At 45.8% G+C, this 25378-nt stretch overlaps 2 protein-coding genes across 6 annotated transcripts in view; one reads left to right on the top strand and one right to left on the bottom strand.

Annotated features, from left to right (window-relative positions):
* The first annotated feature begins 170 nt into the window (after window positions 1–170).
* LOC147255292 (uncharacterized) lies at window positions 171–6434 on the top strand. The gene is made up of 5 exons (XM_086212835.1): window positions 171–263; window positions 4784–4888; window positions 5013–5108; window positions 5424–5567; window positions 5869–6434. Exons 1-5 carry the CDS (start codon window positions 171–173, stop codon window positions 5878–5880), a joined length of 450 nt encoding a protein of 149 aa, XP_086068961.1. The 3' UTR covers window positions 5881–6434.
* Window positions 6435–6702: 268 nt separating this feature from the next.
* The window catches only part of sulf2b (sulfatase 2b), a 71355-nt gene continuing 52679 nt past the window's right edge, over window positions 6703–25378 (bottom strand). For 4 of the 5 annotated variants that reach the window (XM_086212914.1, XM_086212915.1, XM_086212917.1 and 1 more), the window contains 12 exons: window positions 19318–19447; window positions 18087–18321; window positions 17299–17494; window positions 16641–16737; window positions 11242–11336; window positions 11051–11110; window positions 9881–10050; window positions 9514–9656; window positions 9110–9233; window positions 8910–8943; window positions 8649–8705; window positions 6703–8496 (listed from right to left, as the gene is read on the bottom strand). In XM_086212914.1, the coding sequence (XP_086069040.1) occupies window positions 8466–8496; window positions 8649–8705; window positions 8910–8943; window positions 9110–9233; window positions 9514–9656; window positions 9881–10050; window positions 11051–11110; window positions 11242–11336; window positions 16641–16737; window positions 17299–17494; window positions 18087–18321; window positions 19318–19447 (1372 nt within the window). In that variant the 3' untranslated portion in view covers window positions 6703–8465. The remainder of the gene's footprint in view (window positions 8497–8648; window positions 8706–8909; window positions 8944–9109; window positions 9234–9513; window positions 9657–9880; window positions 10051–11050; window positions 11111–11241; window positions 11337–16640; window positions 16738–17298; window positions 17495–18086; window positions 18322–19317; window positions 19448–25378) is intronic. The other variant, XM_086212918.1, reaches the window with a different exon arrangement.

Below are 25378 nucleotides of genomic sequence, written 5' to 3'. Positions count from 1 at the left end.
TGTGTGCCTCGGTGTGTGTCTCTGTGTGTGCCTCTGTGTGTGTCTCTGTGTGTGCCTCTGTGTGTGCCTCTGTGTGTGCCTCTGTGTGTGCCTCTGTGTGTGTCTCTGTTTGTGCCTCTGTGTGTGCCTCTGTGTGTGCGTGCGTGCGGTGCTGCAGGTGTGTTCACAACATGTCTCTAACAGAGCTGCAGGTCAAAGTGGACGAGACGGAGCAAATGGCGCTGAAGGGAGGAAAGAAGCAGCTGCATAAGCTGGAAACCAGAGTGAGTGACACACCTGCAGCCCACGTACCCACAATGCAACTCCACCACCATCAATTTTGTGTTATATATGAGTGTGTAATGCTAGTAACAGCCAATGTAGCAGCTGCTAGCTTCCACCCATCCAAGTGACATCATCAGTGACATCATAAGCTCCCCTGGAGCCACAAAAGGTGGACAGAACTACACGTGTGGCATCCGTCACATGGTATGTGAGGCCATGCCTGGATCAAACTGCTCTGAAGAAACTAGTGAACTGTTCAACTGTTTGATATGTGTTTAAAAACTGTGACTACAAAGGTAACTCATACCTGTGGTGGCTTACAGGTACAAATATAGGAAACATGTACACACGTCAGACCACCAGGGGGCAGCATATGACTAGATAGATGGCGCGTACGCTTCTGTTGTCGGCAATAAGCAAATGATAACTTCCTTAGCATGAGATGAGGTTGAAGCACTCACCTGTGCTGTGTCCGAATAGCCAAGTAGGTCTGATGGTAGGTCTCAGAGCAGGTCGTAGCCTGTCCCAAACCACAACTGGCGTGAGTAAGGCAAGGCAAGGCAAGGCAATTTTATTTGTAGAGCCTGTTTTCCCCACCAGTTTGTCTCCAGGCTTCATGGCATCATAACACCATCCTCTGTCCTCAGAGCCTCACATCGACTGAGGAGAAACTCCATAGAAAACCTGTAACAGGGAAAAATGGGAGAAACCTCAGGGTGAGGAGGGGAGGAGGATCCCTCACCAGGAGGGACAGACGTGCAGGAGATGTTGGTACAGACAAGAAAACAGTTTATAACACAGAATGGAGGAAACATGGAAATGTTAATAACAGCTGAAGAAGGAAGCTTCTGGAAGGGGAGGCAGGGAGAGCAAGCCAGCTTGATGGGGGACTGGATGGTAGACTGGTTCATGGGAGGGGAGGCAGGGAGAGCAAGCCAGCTTAATGGGGGACTGGATGGTAGACTGGTTCATGGAAGGGGAGGCAGGGAGAGCAAGCCAGCTTGATGGAGGACTGGATGGTAGACTGGTTCATGGGAGGGGAGGCAGGGAGAGCAAGCCAGCTTGATGGGGGACTGGATGGTAGACTGGTTCATGGGAGGGGAGGCAGGGAGAGCAAGCCAGCTTGATGGGGGACTGGATGGCAGACTGGTTCATGGAAGGGGAGGCAGGGAGAGCAAGCCAGCTTGATGGGGGACTGGATGGTAGACTGGTTCATGGAAGGGGAGGCAGGGAGAGCAAGCCAGCTTGATGGGGGACTGGATGGTAGACTGGTTCATGGAAGGGGAGGCAGGGAGAGCAAGCCAGCTTGATGGGGGACTGGATGGTAGACTGGTTCATGGGAGGGGAGGCAGGGAGAGCAAGCCAGCTTGATGGGGGACTGGATGGTAGAGGAGAGGAGAGGAGAGGAGGGGAGGAGGGGAGGGGAGGGGAGGGGAGAGGAGAGGAGAGGAGGGGAGAGGAGAGGAGAGGAGAGGAGAGGAGGGGAGAGGAGAGGAGGGGAGGGGAGGGGAGAGGGCTCCATGTAACCTGATGTGTCCCCCAGCAGTCTAAGCCTGTAGCAGCATAGCTATCAATGGTTCAGAGCTACCTGAACCAGTCCTGACTGAAGGCTCTGTCATAGAGGAAGGTCTTAAGCCTGGACTTAAACGTAGTTAAAGTGTCTGCCTCTCTGACCCATGGAGAGATGCTGGTTCCACAGTAGAGGAACCGGTACCTGAAGGCTCCACCTCCCAGTCTGTTTTTATTGATACTGGGAATCACTAAAAGGCCTGCATTCTGGGAGCGGAGTGCTCTGGTCGGACAGTAGGGACTAATGAGCTCTTTCCAATAGGATGGAGCTTCATCATTGAGAGCCTGATGAGTCAGCAGAAGGACTTTGAAGTGGATTCTAGATCCTACAGGAAGGAGAGAAGCTAAAGTGGAGAGATGTGTTCTCTCTTCTTAACTCCCGTCAAAACCCTCGCTGCAGCGTTCTGGACCAGCTGGAGACTCTTTAGGGAGTATTTAGGACATCCTGACAGGAGAGAGTTGCAGTGGTCCAGCCTAGAAGTGATAAATGCATGCACCAGTTTTTCAGCATCACTCTGGGAAAGGATGTTCCTGATCTTAGTGATACTGCAGGTGGAAGAAGGCGGTCCTGGTCACATGCTTTATGTGGGAGCTGAAGGAAAGGTCCTGGTCAAAAATGACCCCAAGGTTCCTTGCAGTTGTACTCGAAGTTAGGGTGATGCCATCTAGAGTAGTGATCCGATTCAAGAGTGTGTCCCTGTGGTGTTTAGGTCCAAACATGATTACCTCAGTTTTATCTGAATTGAGCATTAAGAAGTTAGAAGACATCCAGGATTTAATGTCTTTCAGGCAGTCTAGCAGATTAGTAAGCTGGCTTGTGTCGTCTGGCTCCATCGACCAGTAAAGTTGTGTGTCATCTGCATAACAGTGGAAGTTGATCGAGTGCTTCTGGATTATGTCACCTAATGGGAGCATGTAAAGAGTGAAGAGAATCGGTCCTAAAACTGAACCCTGTGGTACACCATATGTAACTCTGCTATACTCAGAATGGTCATTATTAACATTAACAAACTGAAACCTGTCAGATAAGTAGGACTTAAACCATTTTAGGGCAGTTCCTTAATCCCAGTTTCATGGTCTAGTCTCTGTAGCAGGATGCTGTGGTCGATGGTGTCAAATGCAGCACTGAGGTCCAAAAGGACAGAGACGAGACCTCTGTCTGAAGCTATAAGAAGATCAGTAGAGACTCTGACCAGTGCTGGTTCAGTGTCAATCTTTGTTCTAATATTCACAATCTTTTCAGTAAAGAAAGACAGGAAGTCGTTACTGCTGAGAGTTGGGGGATGCATGGCTCAACAGCACTATGGTTCTTGGTGAGCCTGCCCACGGTGCTGAAGAGGAACCTGGGGTTCTTATTCTTTTCTATCAGGGACGAGTAGTAAGCGCTTCTAGCATTACGGAGTTCTTTTTTATATATTAATAAACTCTCCTTCCAGGCTTGGTGGACTTCCTCGTGCTGGCTGGAATGTGTCTTCCTTTCCAGTTGTCTGGTCTTCTGTTTCAAGGCACGCAGCTCTGGGCTGTACCAGGGAACTATTCTTTTCTGGTTGATAACCTTCTTCTTCAGGGGAGCTACGGCATCAAGTGTCCCAAGGAGTGCTGCTGCAGTGCTGTCCACAAGATAGTCCACCTGGGTGGGGTGGAATCAGCATAACTGCCCATTATATCACTACAAGGTGTGGCAGCAAGCTCTGCTGGAATAAGCTCCTAAATCTAGAAACAGCAGTGTCAGATAGACTTCTACTGAAGCGGGACTTTTTCCCAGGTAGGATATAATTTGTTAAAGTAAATTCAAATGTAATTAAGGAGTGATCAGACAAGACGGGGTTCTGAGGAAGAACTATGATGAGGTCAGCTTCTATTCCATAAGTGAGTACTAAATCAAGGATGTGATTAAAAGTGTGAGTGGGTTTGTTTACCCTCTGACAGAAGCCAACAGAATCAAGAAGCGACTTAAACGCAGTGGCCAGAGAATCATCATTGACGTCCACATGGATGTTAAAGTCACCCACTAGAATGACTTTGTCTGAGTTCAATGCCAAGTTAGACAGAAAGTCAGGGAGTTCTTCTAAGAACTCAGAATCAGGTGCAGGAGGACGGTACACCCCAGCAAGTAAGAGTGGTTTCTCTGCTTTCCAGTCTGGGAGGGAGAAGCTGACAGTCAGGCTCTCAAATGAGTTAATGAACAATTAGGTGGAGGGTTAATGAGCAAATTTGACTGATAGATTGCAGCTCCTCCTCCTCTGCCAGTGGTGTGAGGTACATGGTAGTTAATGTAACCAGGAGGGCAAGATTCATTTAAACTAACACACTCATCTTGCTGCTCCCAGGTTTCAGTAAGTGCTAATACACCAATCTGATAATTAGTAATTAAATCGTTCACTAGGAGAGACTTGGATGCAAGAGATCGAATATTAAACAAACCACAATTAATAGTTCATTCAGTAGCGACCTACTTCAACCTAAATTCCAGCCTAAACACGCCCACATTGTAGGTCGGTTCAGGTGCATCCTACGGAGCAACCTATGGCCCACAATGCACCGCGGACTTCTTCTTCGTCCCCTAAAAACTTGTGGACCCTCAAGCCAAGTTTGGGCCACCAACAGTCTCCCATTCTGATGAACACCAACATTTATAGTTGTTGATGACTAAAGGTGCGTTAATGTGCTTAATAATAGAGAATGAGGGAAAGGAGCTCAGAGTGGAGTGCAGTACCACAGTCAGGCCAGCAGGTGGGGCTTTCGTTGGCGCTGTCTACCTAATTGTGGTATCTGTGCTCTGCCAGCAGAGGTCGTGCTTCACCACCAATCTTCTAGGGTGTCTGAATGGTGCCGCTGTGTTTAGGTCGTAGGAGTAGGACGTAGCAGGAGGACGTAGGTTGCTACTTGGCAATTGGGACGCAGCTGTGGTCATGAGTGAGGCGTGTTGAGACAGGAAGTGTGTGTCCAGGTGAGGGACCTGCAGACGGAGCTGATGCTGGAGCAGAAGAAGAGTGAGGAGTATCAGAAAGGAGTCCGCCGCTATGAGAGGAAGGTCAAAGAGCTGACGTACCAGGTATGCTCAGTTACACACACACACACACACACACACACACACACACACACACACACACACACACACACACACACACATATGCACGCACGCACGCACAGTGACAGTGTTGTATGTTCTCTGGCAGTCGGAGGAGGACAGGAAGACACTGCTGAGGATGCAGGAGCTGATCGAGAAACTTCAAGCTAAAGTCAAAAGCTACAAGAGACAAGCAGAGAATGCTGTGAGTTTTTAACCATATATGGTTTGATTTCCTCAAACAGTCGGCGGGGTCTTACTTCCTCCATGACACCAAATGTCAATTTAACGTTATGATAGCGGACAGGCCTGTAGTCTTAGATGAAAACTAATTTCAGCAGTCACGAAAGCAGAATATCAGACAACGTTCACTTGTTTAGAAGTTGACGTTCATGTTTGCTGCTTTCACGAAACAACCAATCGGACATCGACAGTATATTTTAACAACTGTAAGGTGGCATGCCCGCGCAGCCCAGCTCTTTTCCAGGCTCAGGTGGTGTTGTCTGTGTTTGTCCACCAGGAGGAGCAGGTGAGCTGCAGCACGGTTCGCTTCCGGAAGATTCAACATGAGCTGGACGATGCCGAGGAGAGGGCTGACATTGCAGAGACGACCGTCAACAAGCTGCGGATTCAAACTCGCGAGCAGACCAGCAAGGTGGTCGTGGTGAGTCGTGCCGATGTGGCAACTCAAGTAAAGAGCTGAGGGACCGGCAGAGGGAAGTCAATGTCATGACATCAGGACTTCTGTTGAGGCACTGATCGAAGTGATCGCCTCTCCTGAAGGTGCTGACAGCGAATCAGGGGGAGTCATGTTTGGATCCCAATCATCATGCAAACAAATCAGATATCTGATCCAGCATGTTCATGTTGCCATGGAAACAATATTCACGCTGGAATCTCAAAATCATGTTTGACTGGAAGTTGTAACTGTTGGTAAAGTTTCTTCTTCTTCTGTGTTTGTCCAGATCTCTGAGTGAACGTCTGCTGCCTCGTCTGCTGCCGCCGGCGTTTCTTTGGCGTGTGATGAGTGCGATTGCTGCGTGTTTACTAGTTTCATGTTGTTTACAGAAGGACGACATCCACCCCGACATGTCCGCTCTTTCACGTTCCAGCTGAACATCACGCGTGTTTATGTTCACGCTTTGTTCTGAGAGGTTTTATGCCCCCTTGTGGTCAAAATCAGTCCCGGGTGCCTCGACGTGATCGGCCTGGCTGTCGTCACCACTTTACTGCCACTGTGTTGACTTGAAACACAGATAAACCCACTGCGTGTTTTCTCCCTCCCCGTGTCATCCCCTCAAGGACGCCGGCGGCGCTTCTGTCATCAACTATCATCGCGTCTTGTCTGGGTGAGACTCTGCTTCCAATTCAGCCCTGACAGTTCCTGTGTCGTGAGCGCGAGTGAAGAATTAACGTCCTGCGCTCTGAACTCAACAAAGGGTAGAAACGGCTGAGTTGTGTGAAACGAAAGAAAAAGCCGCTTCTGTTTCCTTCCTATTTTTACTGTTTCACAATAAATGGAGGAAACAAGTTCAGTCTTGTCGCCTTGAATTGATTTTTTCCACAGCCTGCTGGATGAACTCGTGATCGTTTCAAATTGATTAGCTGGAAATATTTCACACACACACTTTGATCCAGTTACATTTTGGCATCAACACTTTATTCACAAACTATCACTGTATCCACAGGTCAGTGGTGACTGTACAGGTGTGTTAGATCAGTGTCACATGGCAGGATGACATCATCTCCACTGGACCATTCCATTGGTCTGTTTGTCTCTCCATCAAAGTGCTCAGCAGTTTGTCCTTCAGAGTGTGTGTGTGTGTGTGTGTGTGTGTGTGTGTGTGTGTGTGTGTGTGTGTGTGTGTGTGTGTGTGTGTGTGTGTGTGTGTGTGTGTGTGTGTGTGTGTGTGTAGGTCCGTCTGGAATCTCCGGTGCCGGGTTTCTAGCGTCCGTCTCTAGAAAACAGCTAAACACTAACAAATACATTCAAACACGACCGGGAGGATTCTCAGAGATTAAACAGACAAAAGCACCAAAGAGGAAAAACATTCAAGGTTAAAATAAAATCAACTCATGACGGCGGGCACACGTCCTGCTCACCGCCTTCATCACCATCGTCATCATCGATCTGCCTGTTCACATAGTATATGCTGGGGTTTATGAATCTGAGGAAGGAAAGGACTGCAGTCAAGTGGAGAAGATGGTTGACAAGAGACTGAGAACCAAAACAGCAGTGGTTGTCTTGGTAACACCTTGACCCTCGGATCAGAAACATGCTGCATCGAGTTCTGGATGTGATGACATCATTTACATCAAAGGATTTTGTGCGGTTGGAGATTCATTCCAAACTGTCGCTGTTGATGTTCTCTTCTGTGTGGCATCATGGGAGATGTAGTTGCCAGGTTAGTACAACTTGTAGTTCTGCCATCCGTGACCAACAATTAAGTTAGTGAAGGACATAAAAAAATATTCAAAAATGACATCACGTAAATGTTGACAGTGATGTCACAGTGCTGGACGTCCCTCTGCTAACGCCTCAGTCTGAGTTTAGTGACCTCAACAGAGGTTTTGTTATAGAGACTAAATATGAACATGTGGACAAGGTACGGCCGCTGGGACAGGGAGGAGCCTGGGGGAGGAGCCTGGGAGGGGAGGAGCTTCTGTTATCACCATTTTTTCTTTTAAAGTCCAACTGAATTCATAACAAGTCATCAAAACTGATGACTTGATTCTTTTAAACAAATTGTGTAAAAATATAAAATCCTGAATGTGTGAGTGTTTGATTGACAGCAGGTATCACATGGTACCTTGGGCCTGTGCCACGGAGCATGAACTAGCCAAACTAGACCTGACTAGAACTGGACTAACATCACGTCTTAAACACGAAGTAAATCCGTGGAGGACGAACATGTTCACACCATCACCATTACAGTGTGCGTGTCAGTGTTGTAGCTCTGGGTCCAGGACTTGGACTCGATGGGAGTCCTCATGGACTCTGACTTGTAACTCGCGACTCGACTGCAACACTGGTGTGAGCAAGTGTGAAGGTTGTTGTCAGCAGGATGCTGACGTGCACATTCATGTGTAGAAGCTAAGTAGCTAGCGAGCTAACTGGCTCAGGTGGGCTGTTTGCTCGGCAGCTGCTTCAACAACAACAACAACTGAAGTTTGCAGGAGGGACGCGAGCTAACAAGGTCGTCATGTCTCAGTTGGACTTTAAACTCAGCAGCCACGTTCTGACGTTCCCGTCAAAAATGCCAACATCCCACCATTGCCAGGATGAACTCAGGACTGCAGAGACTTCTACTGGTGTCTGGGTGACCTTCCTCCTCCTCCTCCTCCTCATCTCCTCCATCTGGGGCTGCCGGAGGAGGTGAGCAGGAGCTGATGAAGAGTTGGTGTCCCAGCGTCTCCCTGAGCAACAGGTGGGAGGGCCTAGTGATGTCACACAAGCATGGCTGACTGGCTGATGGGTGAGGCGAAAGGTGGGGGGCCGGAGTGGTTCTCCTCCTTGAGGCTGCTGTGGGCGGGGTCAGCCAGCTGCAGCCAATCAGGAAGTTCAGCCCTTCCAGCCATCCCAGATGGGACCTCTGGATACAGACATAGCAGGGAGGCGTGAGTGTGTGTGTGTGTGTGTGTGTGTGTGTGTGTGTGTGTGTTTCATTAAGCAGGCACAAACATGACCAAGCATGAAAAGCAGCAGATGAACAGAGCAGTTAGCAGGAGGAGGAGGAAGACTCACAGCGTTCGAGATGATGAAGGTCTCTTGACTCGCGGCCACTTCCTCTTTTCAAACAGCCTGATGCAACAAACACACGCCAAGTTACACACACGCACGCACACAACACACACGCACGCACGCACGCACACACGCACGCACACACGCACACACACACACACACACGTACATACTGCCAGCAGCCCCTCAGCCCTCCGGGAAGTCATGCAGCACTCACAATGCGAAACTCTGTGTGTGTGTGTGTGTGTATGTGTGTGTGTTTACCTGAAGTCGTCAAAGCTGCTGTGATCCCGCCCCCCTGATGAAGAGAATTCTGATTGGTTAAGGAGTTGAGGAGCTGCATGACCATGCATAACTCTGTGTATCTGTGTGCACGTGTGCATATTTGCGTGCATATGTGTTTGCTTGTTCACATGTGCGCGTGTGTGTTCACGTGTGTGCACGTGTGAGCGTGAGGGTCCTACCCAGCTCCACTGAGCGCGTGCGAGGGTTACACTGCTTGTGTCCCCGGCAGCCTCGCAGCTCCATCAGCTGAACATGGAGCTGATTGAGAACCATTCGGTCCAGTGAACTGACGGCGTTGATCAGCTGGAGAGACACGGGGGCACTAGATTAGGAACTGGCTTCCTGTTGTGGGTCTAAGTTCATCTCACCTCCATGTGGAGCCACCAGTGCTCGCTAGTGGCTGCTCACAAATTCCTGTGTTCACTGGATTGTGTTCCAGAAACACCTGCATCTACTGCAGGTCATGTGACCTGAGTCTGATTGACCATTAAAGTCTTTCTGACTGCAGTCAGATGTTGATTTTAGCTCAAGTCCCCAGCAAAAGTGTGTGTGTGTGTGTGTGTGTGTGTGTGTGTGTGTATACCTGGTACGGGTCTGTGTTGAGGTCAAAATACTCCAGGAAGCCAGTTGCAAACTCACAGAACAGGAAGTTGTGAGTCTCGTTGATGGTCCTCAGGCACCAGTAGGTGTTGTTGTTGGCGCTGGTGCAGGCACAGAATGGACCCACTGCAAAACACACATCGCACCTGAATCACGCCAGCGCCGTGCTCGCAGTGTTAGGACGGCAAAGCTCAAGTTGCTTGCAGGGCTGTTTTTCATCACATGGCGAGACGATCCACCAGACATTCAACATAACACAATCTCCATAGCAACCGCTGCAGAGTTACGCCCGCTGACATCTCCAGGGGTTTTACCATCAGAGTATGTATGCATGTGTGTGTGTTGCGTACATGTCCAGAAGGGCGGCGTGTGCCAGTGTTGGTTGTCATGTGTGAAGCAGGTGAGTCCCGGCATTGAACACGTGTCATTGTTTCGGATTCTCTTGATCATCTTCCTCATCTTCTTCCTCCTCTTTTGTTCTTTCAGAAGCCACGCCTTCTTGTCACGGGCCCCACCCCTCCTGTACACGCACACAGACACACAAACACATACACACATTCACAAACACACACACAAACACATACACAAACACACTTAACCAAATTTCCAGGAAAGCAGCAAAAGAAAACATATCACCAGCAGGTGGTGACATGAAGAGATGATGTCATGATGAGATGATGTCATGATGAGATGATGTCATGATGAGATGATGTCATGAAGAGATGATGTCATGATGGGATGATGTCATGAAGAGATGATGTCATGAAGAGATGATGTCATGAAGAGATGATGTCATGATGAGATGATGTCATGAAGAGATGATGTCATGAAGAGATGATGTCATGAAGAGATGATGTCATGAAGAGATGATGTCATGATGAGATGATGTCATGATGAGATGTTGTCATGAAGAGATGATGTCATGATGAGATGATGTCATGATGAGATGATGTCATGATGGGATGATGTCATGAAGAGATGATGTCATGATGAGATGATGTCATGATGAGATGATGTCATGAAGCGATGATGTCATGAAGCGATGATGTCATGAAGAGATGATGTCATGATGAGATGATGTCATGATGAGATGATGTCATGAAGAGATGATGTCATGAAGAGATGATGTCATGAAGAGATGATGTCATGATGAGATGATGTCATGAAGAGATGATGTCATGAAGAGATAATTTTATCACATCTCTTGTTTTGGTTTCTAATGATAGTTTGAAGTTTTGTTAAGTAATTAACAGCTTTTGTTTCTGACTGATGAAGCTCACAGCCGGCCTCTACTCAGGTGCTCAGTGGTCTCACTACCTGTTCTTCTCTATCTTCCTTGAGGTTCTCCTCTATATCCTCTGTTGTCAGTTCCAAATCAAGTACATTAGAACTATTTGGGACACATTCTTCTATCTGAACCTGATCAGATTCCAAGTGACTGCCCCCCTCCTTCTGGAGCCAGAGAGAGGGCAGAAACTGTTCCTGTTTAGATAAGAACCACAGAGCACTTCCTGTCTCACCTGAAGGGGTGCAGGGCGCCTCCTCGGAACCTCAGCTTACTCTTCAGTTTGGACTTGTACCTGAACACACACAAGAGAATTACTGATACTCAGCCTCTTGGTACCACATGTATAGGAACTCTGTGAGTGTGTGTGTGTGTGTGTGTGTGTGTGTGTGTGTGTGTGTGTGTGTGTGTGTGTTAGTCTCTCACAGATATCTATTACAGTCACACTCCAGAGGGCGGGCCTTCTTCAGGTGGCCTTTGACCTCTTTAAGGTTCTTTATCTTTGTCTGCAGGGTCTCAATCTACAGGAAATGTAAAAAAAGTAAAAAAACATTTCAATAAAATATCAGGAACCATCATCCATCCCTCCATCCATCCTCACTCCATCCATTATCCCTCCATCCATGTTCTCCCTCTCCTCCTGTTGAGGGTGGTGGGGGTGGAGCCTATCCCAGCAGCCTTCCCCCTGGACAGGTCACCAGTCCATGGCAGGGCCAACACATAGAGACAGACAACCATTGGCTCTCCCAGCCACGCCTACGGTCAATTTAGAGTCTGGATTAACCTGGTCCCTCTTGATGTCTTTGGACTGTGGAGGAAGCTGGAGTACCAGAGAGAACCCAGCAGGAACAGGGAGAACATGGAGACTCACCCAGAAAGACCCCGTGCTGCAGCCGGGGCTCCACCCACAACCTTCTAGCTGGGGGGCCACAGGGAGGACCACTGCTCCACCCACAACCTTCTTGCTGGGGGCCACAGTGAGGACCACTGCTCCACCGGGCTACCCAGTAACAGTGGTACTACTTCATACAACAGGTATGAAGGTGAAATACTGCAGATACTCATAATATTATTTATTGCAACACATTTACTTGCTCATGGAGACAAAAGATGATGCAATAAATGCTTCAATCAAGGAAACACATGAACAGGGTCTAAAGGGGCCTGTCCTAGATCCATTATTGTCCATTTCCTAGAGTGGGATGTAAACTGAAGGTACTGAACACAGCATGGGGCAAAAACCACCCTACAGCAGTGGACTTATTGCACACCTTGTCCACAGGCACAGTGAAGGCCGTGCTGTGAACAGTAACCAATGAGCAGGGGCATGAGTCGCTTTCAGTGGTGCAACGCTGCTGTCATATGTTTTCACAACGCAAACTTGCAATTATTCTGTATTCTGCTCTATTAGGCCAATGTCCTAAGTGACATGCGAAGCTTGCTTTGCCTTTGGTTAGTTCTTTCTTCTCTATTTTCCTCACCTGACTCCTAAACACTGGAATATAAGGCTGTACCAACTACGATTCTACAATTCTACAAGTCTACAATTTCATTTAGCAGACACTTTTGTCCAAAGCGACGTACAACACAAGCAAGAATTTAGACTTAATTAAGGAAAAGTCCATAGGAAGCGCAAAAGTGCTTCAGTTGTGAACTAAACTAAATGTTGTTCACCACTGACGGATCACGCCTGCAGAAGGAGGCCTATGCTGTTGAGGTCAGACATGAGTTTGATTTATGTTTTTTATTTTACTTTGGTTGAATACACCACATTATTTCAGATGTCGCACCTCCTCTTAGATGGTAGTGGTAGATTAATTATAATTCACTTTCCCATGATTCAACTTGTCACGGTGGAGCAGTGGTCCTCCCTGTGGCCCCCAGCAAGAAGGCTGTGGGTGGAGCAGTGGTCCTCCCTGTGGCCCCCCACCAAGAAGGTTGTGGGTGGAGCCCCGGCTGCAGCACGGGGTCTTTCAGGGTGAGTCTCCATGTTCTCCCTGTTCCTGCTGGGTTCTCTCTGGTACTCCAGCTTCCTCCACAGTCCAAAGACATCAAGAGGGACCAGGTTAATCCAGACTCTAAATTGACCGTAGGCGTGGCTGGGAGAGCCAATGGTTGTCTGTCTCTATGTGTTGGCCCTGCCATGGACTGGTGACCTGTCCAGGGGGAAGGCTGCTGGGATAGGCTCCACCCCCACCACCCTGAACAGGAGAAGAGGGGGAACATGGAGGGAGGGATGATGGATGGATGGATGGATGGATGGATGGGTGGATGGATGGATGGAGAGATGGATGGATGGAGAGATGGATGGGTGGATGGATGGATGGAGAGATGGATAGATTGGTGGATGGATGGATGGAGAGATGGATGGGTGGATGGATGGATGGAGAGATGGATAGATTGGTGGATGGATGGATGGAGAGATGGATGGATGGATGGAGAGATGGATGGATGGATGGATGGATGGATGGATGGATGGAGAGATGGATGGATGGATGGATGGATGGAGAGATGGATGGGTAGATGGATGGATGGAGAGATGGATGGATGGATGGATGGATGGATGGATGGATGGATGGATGGATGGATGGATGGATGGATGGAGAGATGGATGGATGGATGGATGGATGGATGGATGGATGGATGGATGGAGAGATGGATGGATGGATGGATGGATGGAGAGATGGATGGGTAGATGGATGGATGGAGAGATGGATGGATGGATGGATGGATGGATGGCTGATTCAACTACAGAGGGCTGGCCACTGCTCTCGTCCTGGGGCCAAACCAGGAGGTCGACAGTCCGCTATGCCGAGGTTCGTCACGTGTTTCGTGTGCGTGAGTGTGGATGATGGTGATCGTCTTCTGACATGTAAACTTGGTTGTCTCACGGATAAATGACCTTCTTGGAATGCAAAGGTAGGGCAACACTTTTTAGATCGTGCTTAACTTAAAAAGTGATACTGGAGATGCTCGACACTGCAGTGACTTGCTAACAGAACTTGTGACCCAGAACATCTCAGGAGCTGGAATGTCGGCTGCAACCTCTCTGTGATGCATCTCAATACTAGTTTATCAAACAATCATGATAACTTCGCCTCCGTACTCTTAGTGATGGGCGCAGTTTTGATGTAACTGCTTGTAGTGAAGCGTGGCTACAGGACCGCTCCTACCAAGACACTGTTAATTTCGAGAGCTACACATTCTATCATAAAAATGGATTGGGAAGAACAGGTGGAGGCGTACGTCTTTATGTCAACTCCAGGCTTCGGACTCATGTCTGAGACAATCTGGTCGTAGACAATGAACACTCAGAGTCTCTTTTTATTAACATCAACCTTAAAGATGGTAATAATTTAATCATTCATTAACATACAGGCCTCCTGACTCAAGCCCATCTATTTTCTTGAATAAACTTGAGAAAAGCCTACATGCAATAAACATGAAAAATAAAAATTGTATACTCCTTGGGGTTTATCACATGAACCTCTCCAAGAATGATTCAATCAAAAATGATTTATATTCCTCCTCTGCCATAAATATTCCCACCAGACTTACACATTCATCGAAATCCATCATTGCTGACATTGTGACAAACATTTGAAATATTAACTTGGAGACGGATCTATCTGACCATTTGCCCATAGTGGTGTATTTAAATCTGGCACATCCACCTGCTCACAACAGGACGAAGAACTCTGCAGCCATTATGTGAGAGCCCAGAGACCAGGGTCAATGCTGGGGGTCCAGACACTGCATATCACAGTCTGATCCAGGAATCATGGGAATATTCATAAAAGCATCCCAGAAAAGACTGTTACATGGAGAAGTAAGGACCACAGCCCCGGGCTCACAAATGGGATCCTACAAACGCCACGTAGAAAACCCAAGTGATGACAATGAAAAGACATACGGTCTTGTAGAAATAAACGAAGCCATTGAAGAAAGAAAAGTAAGCGCAGTTCTGATACTGAACACAAAGATGCAGCCCAAGGAGATGCAAAAAGAAGCTGGTCTGTCCCAAATGCAGTCATGAACAGGAATCAAACCCAAAGGTGCTCCCAGATGCAGCTGCGAGCAACTCCTCCCAAGTCCCTGATAGCGTTAATAACGACTTTGCCACTGTAGGCCAAGACCTCGCCAGTGAAATCAGCCACCCCCAGGGAGACTACATTGACAATTATGTTAACTCCTTCTTCTTGAGGCCTAGTGACGTAACAGAAGTCAGCTCAATTATCCAAAGCATGAAAAATTCTCTCACAGCAGGGGCCGATGGACTCTGCAGCGAAGTCCTGACAGCAGCCTCACATCGCGTCACTGCACCCTGGTTCATTGCATCAGTTTAGCATTGTTACCTGGGTCGTACCAATAAAGTTGAAAACTGCAAGGATTATTCCCATTGATAAAAAAGATTTCAGCAACTATCGTCTGATTATATACTTTATATCAAAAGTGGATGAAAGGGTGACTTTATGATTATCTGGACAAGCTGCATATTCTGTGCTGTTGGCTGTTGGCTCAGAAGAGGAAGATCAAGCGGCATGGCCATTCTGGACTGAACAGAGAAAATCCAGGCAGCTGTTGGCCAGGGTATTGTTCTGGACCTATCAAGGGCTTCTGACACCGCTGATTTCAAAATGCGACTTGGAAAGCTGCATCATGAGGGCATCAGCGGTACAGCTCAAAACTGGTTCAGAAATTACCCACAATCAGGGAATATGAACACAAAGTTCACAAAATCAGGATCAAATATGGGGACCCCAAGGCTCAATTTTAGGGCCACTACTCTTCATCATTTACATGAATGACTTGGTGACTTGGCTTAATGCATTCATTTACATTTATTTTGCAGTAATCACTGAATATTGAACTCACTAAAATTGACATCTGGTGTAAGTGTAATAAACAATCTCTAAATATTAAAAAGACAAACTAGATGTTGATAAAATCTCATAAAAAAATCTTCTTGGTTAAAAAATCTTGGTTCCGGATCACAAACGCCTGAAATAAATGATAAAGAGTTAACTCGGTTGAGCTCTACAAAGTTCCTGGGGGTCCACATAGACGAATCCCTAAACTCCAAACCTCACATTGAGCTTTCAACTTCCTGTTTATCTAAATAAGACACGACCTCCCTTTGTCAGCACTCCGCTCTTTACACAAAACCTCAATTCCTGCAGTCATTTGTCACTTATCCCAGTCATCTGACAAAGCTAGAAACTCTTCAAAAAGAAGACCATTCGCGCAGTGTCGTGGTCCTCATGTCATGGCCACTCCAGCCCTCTGTTCCATTGCTTTGGTCTCCTCCGGCTCACCCAAATGAATGCGTATCAAGATGCTTGCATAACGGACCAAGTGGTTCATCAAACACATCCAGGGTGGTGCGAGCTCATGCCGGTCTGGGGTTCCAGGCATGTCTATGGCACCAGGAATAAACATCTACTCATTAGAAAGGAAAGAGGTCTAAAAGCTCAGCTTGTCTGTAGCCTGCAGGGGGCCGCAAACCTGGAACAAGTTGACCAGAGCTTGCAAGTGTCAAAGTCCATCTCCACCTTCAGGAAAACCCTCAAAATCTAATCGCTTAACCATGTTAGAGGGAATGTCAACTTCCTGTGACCTCTGAGAAAGTCTGTGTATGTGTGACCTGTCTGTATGATGATATTTGGTTGTTTACAAAACCTGGCTATGATGGCATTGTACTCAACATTGTTGTGGTTGTGAAAGTGACAGGCTCCCGCCATAAGCTTTGGATAGCGTTCTGGGGCGATCTGATTCACACACTTCCACCAACCTGTCTATTGTGATGATAACAACACGTCAGTTACCTCGTGGTCGATGTGCAGTTTGTGGTCCTTCCAGGCCTGGAGAGACTGATAGACGCCCGTGTCACACTTCACCGTGGCGTTCTCCAGGATGGAACACCTGCGATCACACCGGACACAAAAACGTTAGAGGGGTTGCTTGAGGCTGCAGACAGCCGGCCTGAGAAGGACGCAACAGTCCAAAAGGTTGACTCTGATTGGTTGATTGGTGCAGTTCCAGTGAGGCTGACTCTGATTGGTGCTGTTCCAGAGAGGTTGACTCTGATTGGTGCAGTTCCAGTGAGGCTGACTCTGATTGGTGCAGTTCCAGTGAGGCTGACTCTGATTGGTGCTGTTCCAGAGAGGTTGACTCTGATTGGTGCAGTTCCAGTGAGGCTGACTCTGATTGGTGCTGTTCCAGTGAGGCTGACTCTGATTGGTGCAGTTCCAGTGAGGCTGACTCTGATTGGTGCAGTTCCAGAGAGGTTGTTATAGCAAGGTTACAGGACATCATATATCCTAAGCTAGTTTGTGCCTGTCGAGCTGGACTTTCTCTGAGAGCAGAAGAGGAATATAAATGTAGGACGGCGGCATCAAGTTGAGCCAAAGTTTTAGTCGCAGTGACGTCACCACGTGAGCAAAACTGCAGAGGAGCACCTGATCACCAGCACATAAGACTCACCTGTGAGTGACTTTGATGGAGCTGGGCGGGGTCACAGTGTTAACTTCCCCCATCCCGCTGAACTCATCCTCAGGCTCCTCTACTATTGGTGCATCCCAGGCCCCACCCCCAAGGCTGTGGTTCCCAGGGAAAGTGTTTGTCATGGATAGGGAGCGGCTGAAACGGTTCCTGGGGTAGGTCTTCAAGGGTTTAAACTCTGCACACACATACACACACACACACACACACACACACAAACACACACAGACAGACTCACACACACACACACACACATACACAGACAGACTCACACACACACACACAGACAGACTCACACACACACACACAAACACAAACACACACACACATACACAAACACACACAGACAGACTCACACACACACACACAGACAGACTCACACACACACACACACACAGACAGACTCACACACACACACAGACAGACTCACACACACACACAGACAGACACACACATACACAGACAGACTCACACACACAGACAGACTCACACACACACGCACACAAACACACACACACACACAGACACACACAGACACATACAGACAGACTCACACACACACACACACACAGACAGACTCACACACACACACACACACAAACACAGACAGACTCACACACACACACACATACACAGACAGACTCACACACACACACACACACACACACAAACACAAATGTGATAGCAGCAGCAGCAGAGGTGATGCAGCTCTCCTGCCACAAGATGGCAGCTTCTCTACAGTAAAGGAAGTGACGGAGGGGAAAACTCACTCTTCTTGGAGAGGAAAGGTTTCTTGTTGAATGGTCTTAGCATGAATGGTGGCAGGTTCAGAGGTCGGAGGTCACAGTCGCAGCTGTTGGAGTTACGATAATACAGCTGAGACTTGATGCTGACCGGACGCCGCCGACCCGTCACGTCCACCTTTGGGCTTTTGTACCCCCCGCTGTCGTTCTTACATTTGTAAAGCCGCAACTTCCCTGTGGAGTCTTCCACACACTGCCACTTCTACACACACACACACACACACACACACACACACACACACTTAACCGAATTTCCACTTCCTGTTAGACTAAAACATAAGTATGTAAGTGTGTGTGTGTCTCAACTGACGGACATGTTATACACTGTTTTGATGCAGGTCTTTGATGTCAGTGGGTCCAGGTAGGTTCAATAAGCCAATCAAACCTGACGACCATGTCACGCAGTATCAGCTGCTGATGTCCTCACATGGTCTCCGCGTTGGTTCGCTAGCTGCAGTAGAACGGCGTTCTCCTCAGTGACTGACGGCGGCGTTCTTCCTCACACTCCAGGGTTTATTTAGCAGGGACTGTTGCTAAGAGGCTAATCAGGCGACTGCTGGATCCTTCAAGAAGTGTAATTAACCTCCAGCACACAAACACGGCTGATAACCGGACAGAACGTTTTTCTCGTTCCGCTTCATCTTGGCTCTCACGCCTGCTCACACCTGCCGTGGCGTGTGGTTACTGTGACGTCTGTGAGCTTCTCATCTCTCTGACACATTTCCGAATGTGTCTCTGTGTTTGGTTTTTACAGATGAAGCAGTTTTGCTGCATTTCATCCAAAAAGCTCTCTAAGGTAAAATACACCAGCAGCTTTTTAAGGAATCTTTATTCAAGATGAAAATCCAAAAAATGACTCGTGTTGTTGCCGCCAGAGGCTGTAAAACCTTAACTTCCTGTCAGTCGTTGAAAGCGTCACGTCCAGCTGTGCCAGCCACATCTGTTCACTTTGTTCCTTTGAAGATTCTAAATGTTGTAGTTTCATCGTGTCTGTTTTTGTAGTTTATTTCTGTCTTGCCTGCGACTGTCAAGCTCAGGAAGAGCCGCTTCTCTCTCCCCATAACACAAGAACGCACGTCAGTCAGAACTTTACCACAACTGACACATTTCTAACAGAGACTTAACTCTGGTTCAGTGTAAGTGAGGAGTCATGAATGACATGGCAGTGATGTCATGGCGTCTGGAGGTGTGGCTGTACCTGTCCGGTCTGCTGACACGGCGTCTGGTACTCGGCTCGCTGACACAGGTCTTTGACTCGCTGGTGTTTGGGCAGGAAGTTCTCCTCCTGTGATACTTCCTTCCCCTCCACGCGCTGATGCAGCAGCTTCCTGTTGATGTGCCAATCAGAGCAAAGCGTCCTGTCAGGACCCCGGAGGGAACGCTGGGGCTGGTTCATGAAATATTCTTACACAAACTAGTTCTTACACAAACTAGTTCTTACAAACGATTAAACTTATGTAACTGAATCTTGTGGAGGCACCAGGAAGTTGGACTGTTACTAGAGGAAGGAGACAGCTGTCAGGAGGCGGAGTTAAACACGCCTCCCACTTTGAGGCGGAGCTACAGTTCCTGCTTGGTGAGCAGCCTCGTGTGGTCATGGCTCCAGACCTCAGCAGAGGCCCGGGAACTGAGCAGAACCAGAGCTTTCGTGAAGCTGCTCAGAGACACGGGGCGGAGTGGTCACATGAAGATGTTCTGGTTTGATTCCACACGTTTCACTCACTCTGTGTTTGAGCATCGCTTCATGTGAGCTTCCCTCTCATGATCATGTTGAAGGCTTTCATCATCACTGCATGTGTTTGTGCTACAGTTCCTCGTCTTGAGGCACTCACGTCCTTCTGGCTGTCTCCTTTGAGTCGAAACTCTTCTCTTCTTTGGTCCTCCAGCGTCTTTGTCTCTACATCAGTTTCTCTTATTTCAGTCTTGCACTTTGAAATTCAATTAATTTGTTGAGTCATCAGTAAATATTGATGTTTGGATTGATGGATTGATAGATAGATAGATGATGGATGGACTGATAGATGGATGGATGGATGGACTGATAGATGGATGGATGGATGGACTGATAGATGATAGATAGATAGATAGATAGATAGATAGATGGATTGATAGATAGATAGATAGATGGATTGATAGATGGATTGATAGATTGATTGATGGATAGATAGATGGATTGATAGATGGATTGATAGATGATTGATAGACTGATTGATGGATGGACTGATAGATAGATAGATAGATAGATAGATAGATAGATAGATGATAGATAGATGGACTGATAGATAGATAGATGATAGATAGATGATAGATGGACTGATAGATAGATAGATGATAGATAGATGATAGATGGACTGATAGATGGATAGATAAATAGATGGACTGATAGATTGATTGATGGATGGACTGATAGATAAATAGATAGATAGATAGATAGATGATAGATAGATAGATAGATAGATAGATAGATAGATAGATAGATGGACTGATAGATAGATAGATGATAGATAGATGATCGATGGACTGATAGATGGATGGATAGATGGACTGATAAATGGATTGATAGATAGCTGGATAGATGGACTGATAAATGATTGATAGATAGATAGATAGATGGACTGATAAATGGACTGATGGATGGATGGATTGATAGATAGATAGATAGATAGATAGATAGATAGATAGATGACTGATAAATGGACTGATAGATGGACTGATAAATGGACTGATAGATGGACTGATAAATGGACTGATAGATGGACTGATAAATGGACTGATAGATGGACTGATAAATGGACTGATAGTTGGACTGATAGATGGATGATAGTTGGATTGATAGATGGACTGATAGTTGGACTGATAGATGGATGGTAGTTGGACTGATAGATGGACTGATAGTTGGACTGATAGCTGGACTGATAGATGGACTGATAAATGGACTGATAGATGGACTGATAAATGGACTGATAGATGGACTGATAAATGGACTGATAGATGGACTGATAGTTGGATTGATAGACGGACTGATAGATGGACTGATAGATGGACTGATAGATGGACTGATAGATGGATTGATAGTTGGACTGATAGATGGACTGATAGATGGACTGATAGTTGGACTGATAGATGGACTGATAGATGGATTGATAGTTGGACTGATAGATGGACTGATAGATGGATTGATAGTTGGACTGATAGATGGATTGATAGATGGATGATAGTTGGACTGATAGATGGATTGATAGATGGACTGATAGTTGGACTGATAGATGGACTGATAGATGGATTGATAGTTGGACTGATAGATGGATTGATAGATGGATTGATAGTTGGACTGATAAATGGATTGATAGTTGGACTGATAGTTCGACTGATAGATGGACTGATAGATGGATGATAGATGGACTGATAGATGGATGATAGTTGGACTGATAGATGGACTGATAGTTGGACTGATAGATGGACTGATAGTTGGACTGATAGATGGATGATAGATGGACTGATAGATGGATGATAGTTGGACTGATAGATGGACTGATAGTTGGACTGATAGATGGATGATAGTTGGACTGATAGATGGACTGATAGTTGGATTGATAGATGGATGATAGTTTGACTGATAGATGGATTGATAGTTGGACTGATAGATGGATGATAGTTGGATTGATAGATGGACTGATAGATGGATGATAGTTGGACTGATAGATGGACTGATAGATGGATGATAGTTGGACTGATAGATGGATGATAGTTGGACTGATAGATGGATGATAGTTGGACTGATAGATGGATTGATAGATGGACTGATAGATGGATGATAGTTGGACTGATAGATGGATGATAGATGGACTGATAGATGGATGATAGTTGGACTGATAGATGGACTGATAGTTGGACTGATAGATGGATGATAGTTGGACTGATAGATGGATGATAGTTGGACTGATAGATGGACTGATAGATGGATTGATAGTTGGACTGATAGATGGACTGATAGATGGATTGATAGTTGGACTGATAGATGGATTGATAGATGGACTGATAGTTGGACTGATAGATGGATGATAGTTGGACTGATAGATTGATGATAGTTGGATTGATAGATGGATGATAGTTTGACTGATAGATGGATGATAGTTGGATTGATAGATGGACTGATAGATGGATGATAGTTGGACTGATAGATGGATGATAGTTGGATTGATAGATGGACTGATAGATGGATGATAGTTGGACTGATAGATGGACTGATAGATGGATGATAGTTGGACTGATAGATGGATGATAGTTGGACTGATAGATGGATGATAGTTGGACTGATAGATGGATTGATAGATGGACTGATAGATGGATGATAGTTGGACTGATAGATGGATGATAAATGGACTGATAGATGGATGATAGTTGGACTGATAGATGGATTGATAGTTGGACTGATAGATGGATGATAGATGGACTGATAGATGGATGATAGTTGGACTGATAGATGGATTGATAGATGGACTGATAGATGGATTGATAGATGGACTGATAGATGGACTGATAGATGGATGATAGTTGAACTGATAGATGGATGATAGTTGGATTGATAGATGGATGATAGTTGGACTGATAGATGGATTGATAGTTGGACTGATAGATGGACTGATAGTTGGACTGATAGATGGATTGATAGATGGACTGATAGTTGGACTGATAGATGGATGATAGTTGGACTGATAGATTGATGATAGTTGGATTGATAGATGGATGATAGTTGGACAGATAGATGGATTGATAGTTGGACTGATAGATGGATGATAGTTGGATTGATAGATGGACTGATAGATGGATGATAGTTGGACTGATAGATGGACTGATAGATGGACTGATAGATGGATGATAGTTGGACTGATAGATGGATGATAAATGGACTGATAGATGGATGATAGTTGGACTGATAGATGGATTGATAGTTGGACTGATAGATGGATGATAGATGGACTGATAGATGGATGATAGTTGGACTGATAGATGGATTGATAGATGGACTGATAGATGGATGATAGTTGGACTGATAGATGGACTGATAGTTGGATTGATAGATGGATGATAGTTGGACTGATAGATGGACTGATAGATGGATTGATAGATGGATGATAGTTGGACTGATAGATGGATGATAGTTGGACTGATAGATGGATTGATAGATGGACTGATAGATGGATGATAGTTGGACTGACAGATGGATGATAAATGGACTGATAGATGGATGATAGTTGGACTGATAGATGGATTGATAGTTGGACTGATAGATGGATGATAGATGGACTGATAGATGGATGATAGTTGGACTGATAGATGGATTGATAGATGGACTGATAGATGGATGATAGTTGGACTGATAGATGGACTGATAGATGGATGATAGTTGGACTGATAAATGGACTGATAGATGGATGATAGTTGGACTGATAGATGGATGATAGTTGGATTGATAGATGGATGATAGTTGGACTGATGGACTGATAGTTGGACTGATAGATGGATGATAGTTGGACTGATAGATGGACTGATAGATGGATGATAGTTGGACTGATAGATGGATGATAGTTGGATTGATAGATGGATGATAGTTGGACTGATAGATGGATTGATAGATGGACTGATAGATGGATGATAGTTGGACTGATAGATGGACTGATAGATGGATGATAGTTGGACTGATAGATGGATTGATAGATGGACTGATAGATGGATGATAGTTGGACTGATAGATGGACTGATAGATGTATGATAGTTGGACTGATAAATGGACTGATAGATGGATGATAGTTGGACTGATAGATGGATTGATAGTTGGACTGATAGATGGATGATAGTTGGACTGATGGACTGATAGTTGGACTGATAGATGGATGATAGTTGGACTGATAGATGGACTGATAGATGGATGATAGTTGGACTGATAGATGGATGATAGTTGGATTGATAGATGGATGATAGTTGGACTGATAGATGGACTGATAGATGGACTGATAGTTGGACTGATAAATGGACTGATAGATGGATGATAGTTGGACTGATAGATGGATGATAGTTGGATTGATAGATGGATTGATAGTTGGACTGATAGATGGACTGATAGATGGATTGATAGTTGGACTGATAGATGGACTGATAGATGGATTGATAGTTGGACTGATAGATGGATGATAGTTGGATTGATAGATGGATGATAGTTGGACTGATAGATGGATTGATAGTTGGACTGATGGACTGATAGTTGGACTGATAGATGGATGATAGTTGGACTGATAGATGGACTGATAGATGGATGATAGTTGGACTGATAGATGGATGATAGTTGGATTGATAGATGGATGATAGTTGGACTGATAGATGGATTGATAGATGGACTGATAGATGGACTGATAGATGGATGATAGTTGGATTGATAGATGGATGATAGTTGGACTGATAGATGGATTGATAGATGGATGATAGTTGGACTGATAGATGGACTGATAGATGGATGATAGTTGGACTGATAGATGGATGATAGTTGGATTGATAGATGGATTATAGTTGGACTGATAGATGGATGATAGTTGGATTGATAGATGGATGATAGTTGGACTGATAGATGGATTGATAGATGGATGATAGTTGGACTGATAGATGGACTGATAGATGGATGATTGTTGGACTGATAGATGGATGATAGTTGGATTGATAGATGGATGATAGTTGGACTGATAGATGGATTGATAGATGGACTGATAGATGGATGATAGTTGGACTGATAGATGGATGATAGATGGACTGATAGATGGACTGATAGATGGACTGATAGATGGATTGATAGATGGACTGATAGATGGACTGATAGATGGATGATAGTTGGACTGATAGATGGATTGATAGATGGACTGATAGATGGATGATAGTTGGACTGATAGATGGATGATAGTTGGATTGATAGATGGATGATAGTTGGACTGATAGATGGATTGATAGATGGACTGATAGATGGACTGATAGATGGATGATAGTTGGACTGATAGATGGATGATAGATGGATGATAGATGGACTGATAGATGGATGATAGTTGGACTGATAGATGGATTGATAGTTGGACTGATAGATGGATGATAGTTGGACTGATAGATGGACTGATAGATGGACTGATAGATGGATGATAGTTGGACTGATAGATGGATGATAGATGGATGATAGTTGGACTGATAGATGGATGATAGTTGGACTGATAGATGGATTG

Source organism: Aulostomus chinensis, chromosome 9, assembly GCF_037954235.1.
Source record: "Aulostomus chinensis isolate RoL2024-O1b breed Wild chromosome 9, RoL_Achi_v1.0, whole genome shotgun sequence".
In the NCBI taxonomy this organism is placed as follows: Eukaryota; Metazoa; Chordata; class Actinopteri; order Syngnathiformes; family Aulostomidae; genus Aulostomus; species Aulostomus chinensis.
This window is presented reverse-complemented; position numbering and strand designations above follow the sequence as displayed.

What these genes read in the sequence shown, in the direction of transcription:
- LOC147255292 (XM_086212835.1), top strand. Translation starts at nt 171, where the DNA reads ATGTCTCTAACAGAGCTGCAGGTCAAAGTGGACGAGACGGAGCAAATG. An exon ending in TGCATAAGCTGGAAACCAGA is followed by an intron (nt 264 to 4,783) that starts GTGAGTGACACA and finishes GTGTGTGTCCAG; the next exon opens with GTGAGGGACCTGCAGACGGA. An exon ending in TCAAAGAGCTGACGTACCAG is followed by an intron (nt 4,889 to 5,012) that starts GTATGCTCAGTT and finishes GTTCTCTGGCAG; the next exon opens with TCGGAGGAGGACAGGAAGAC.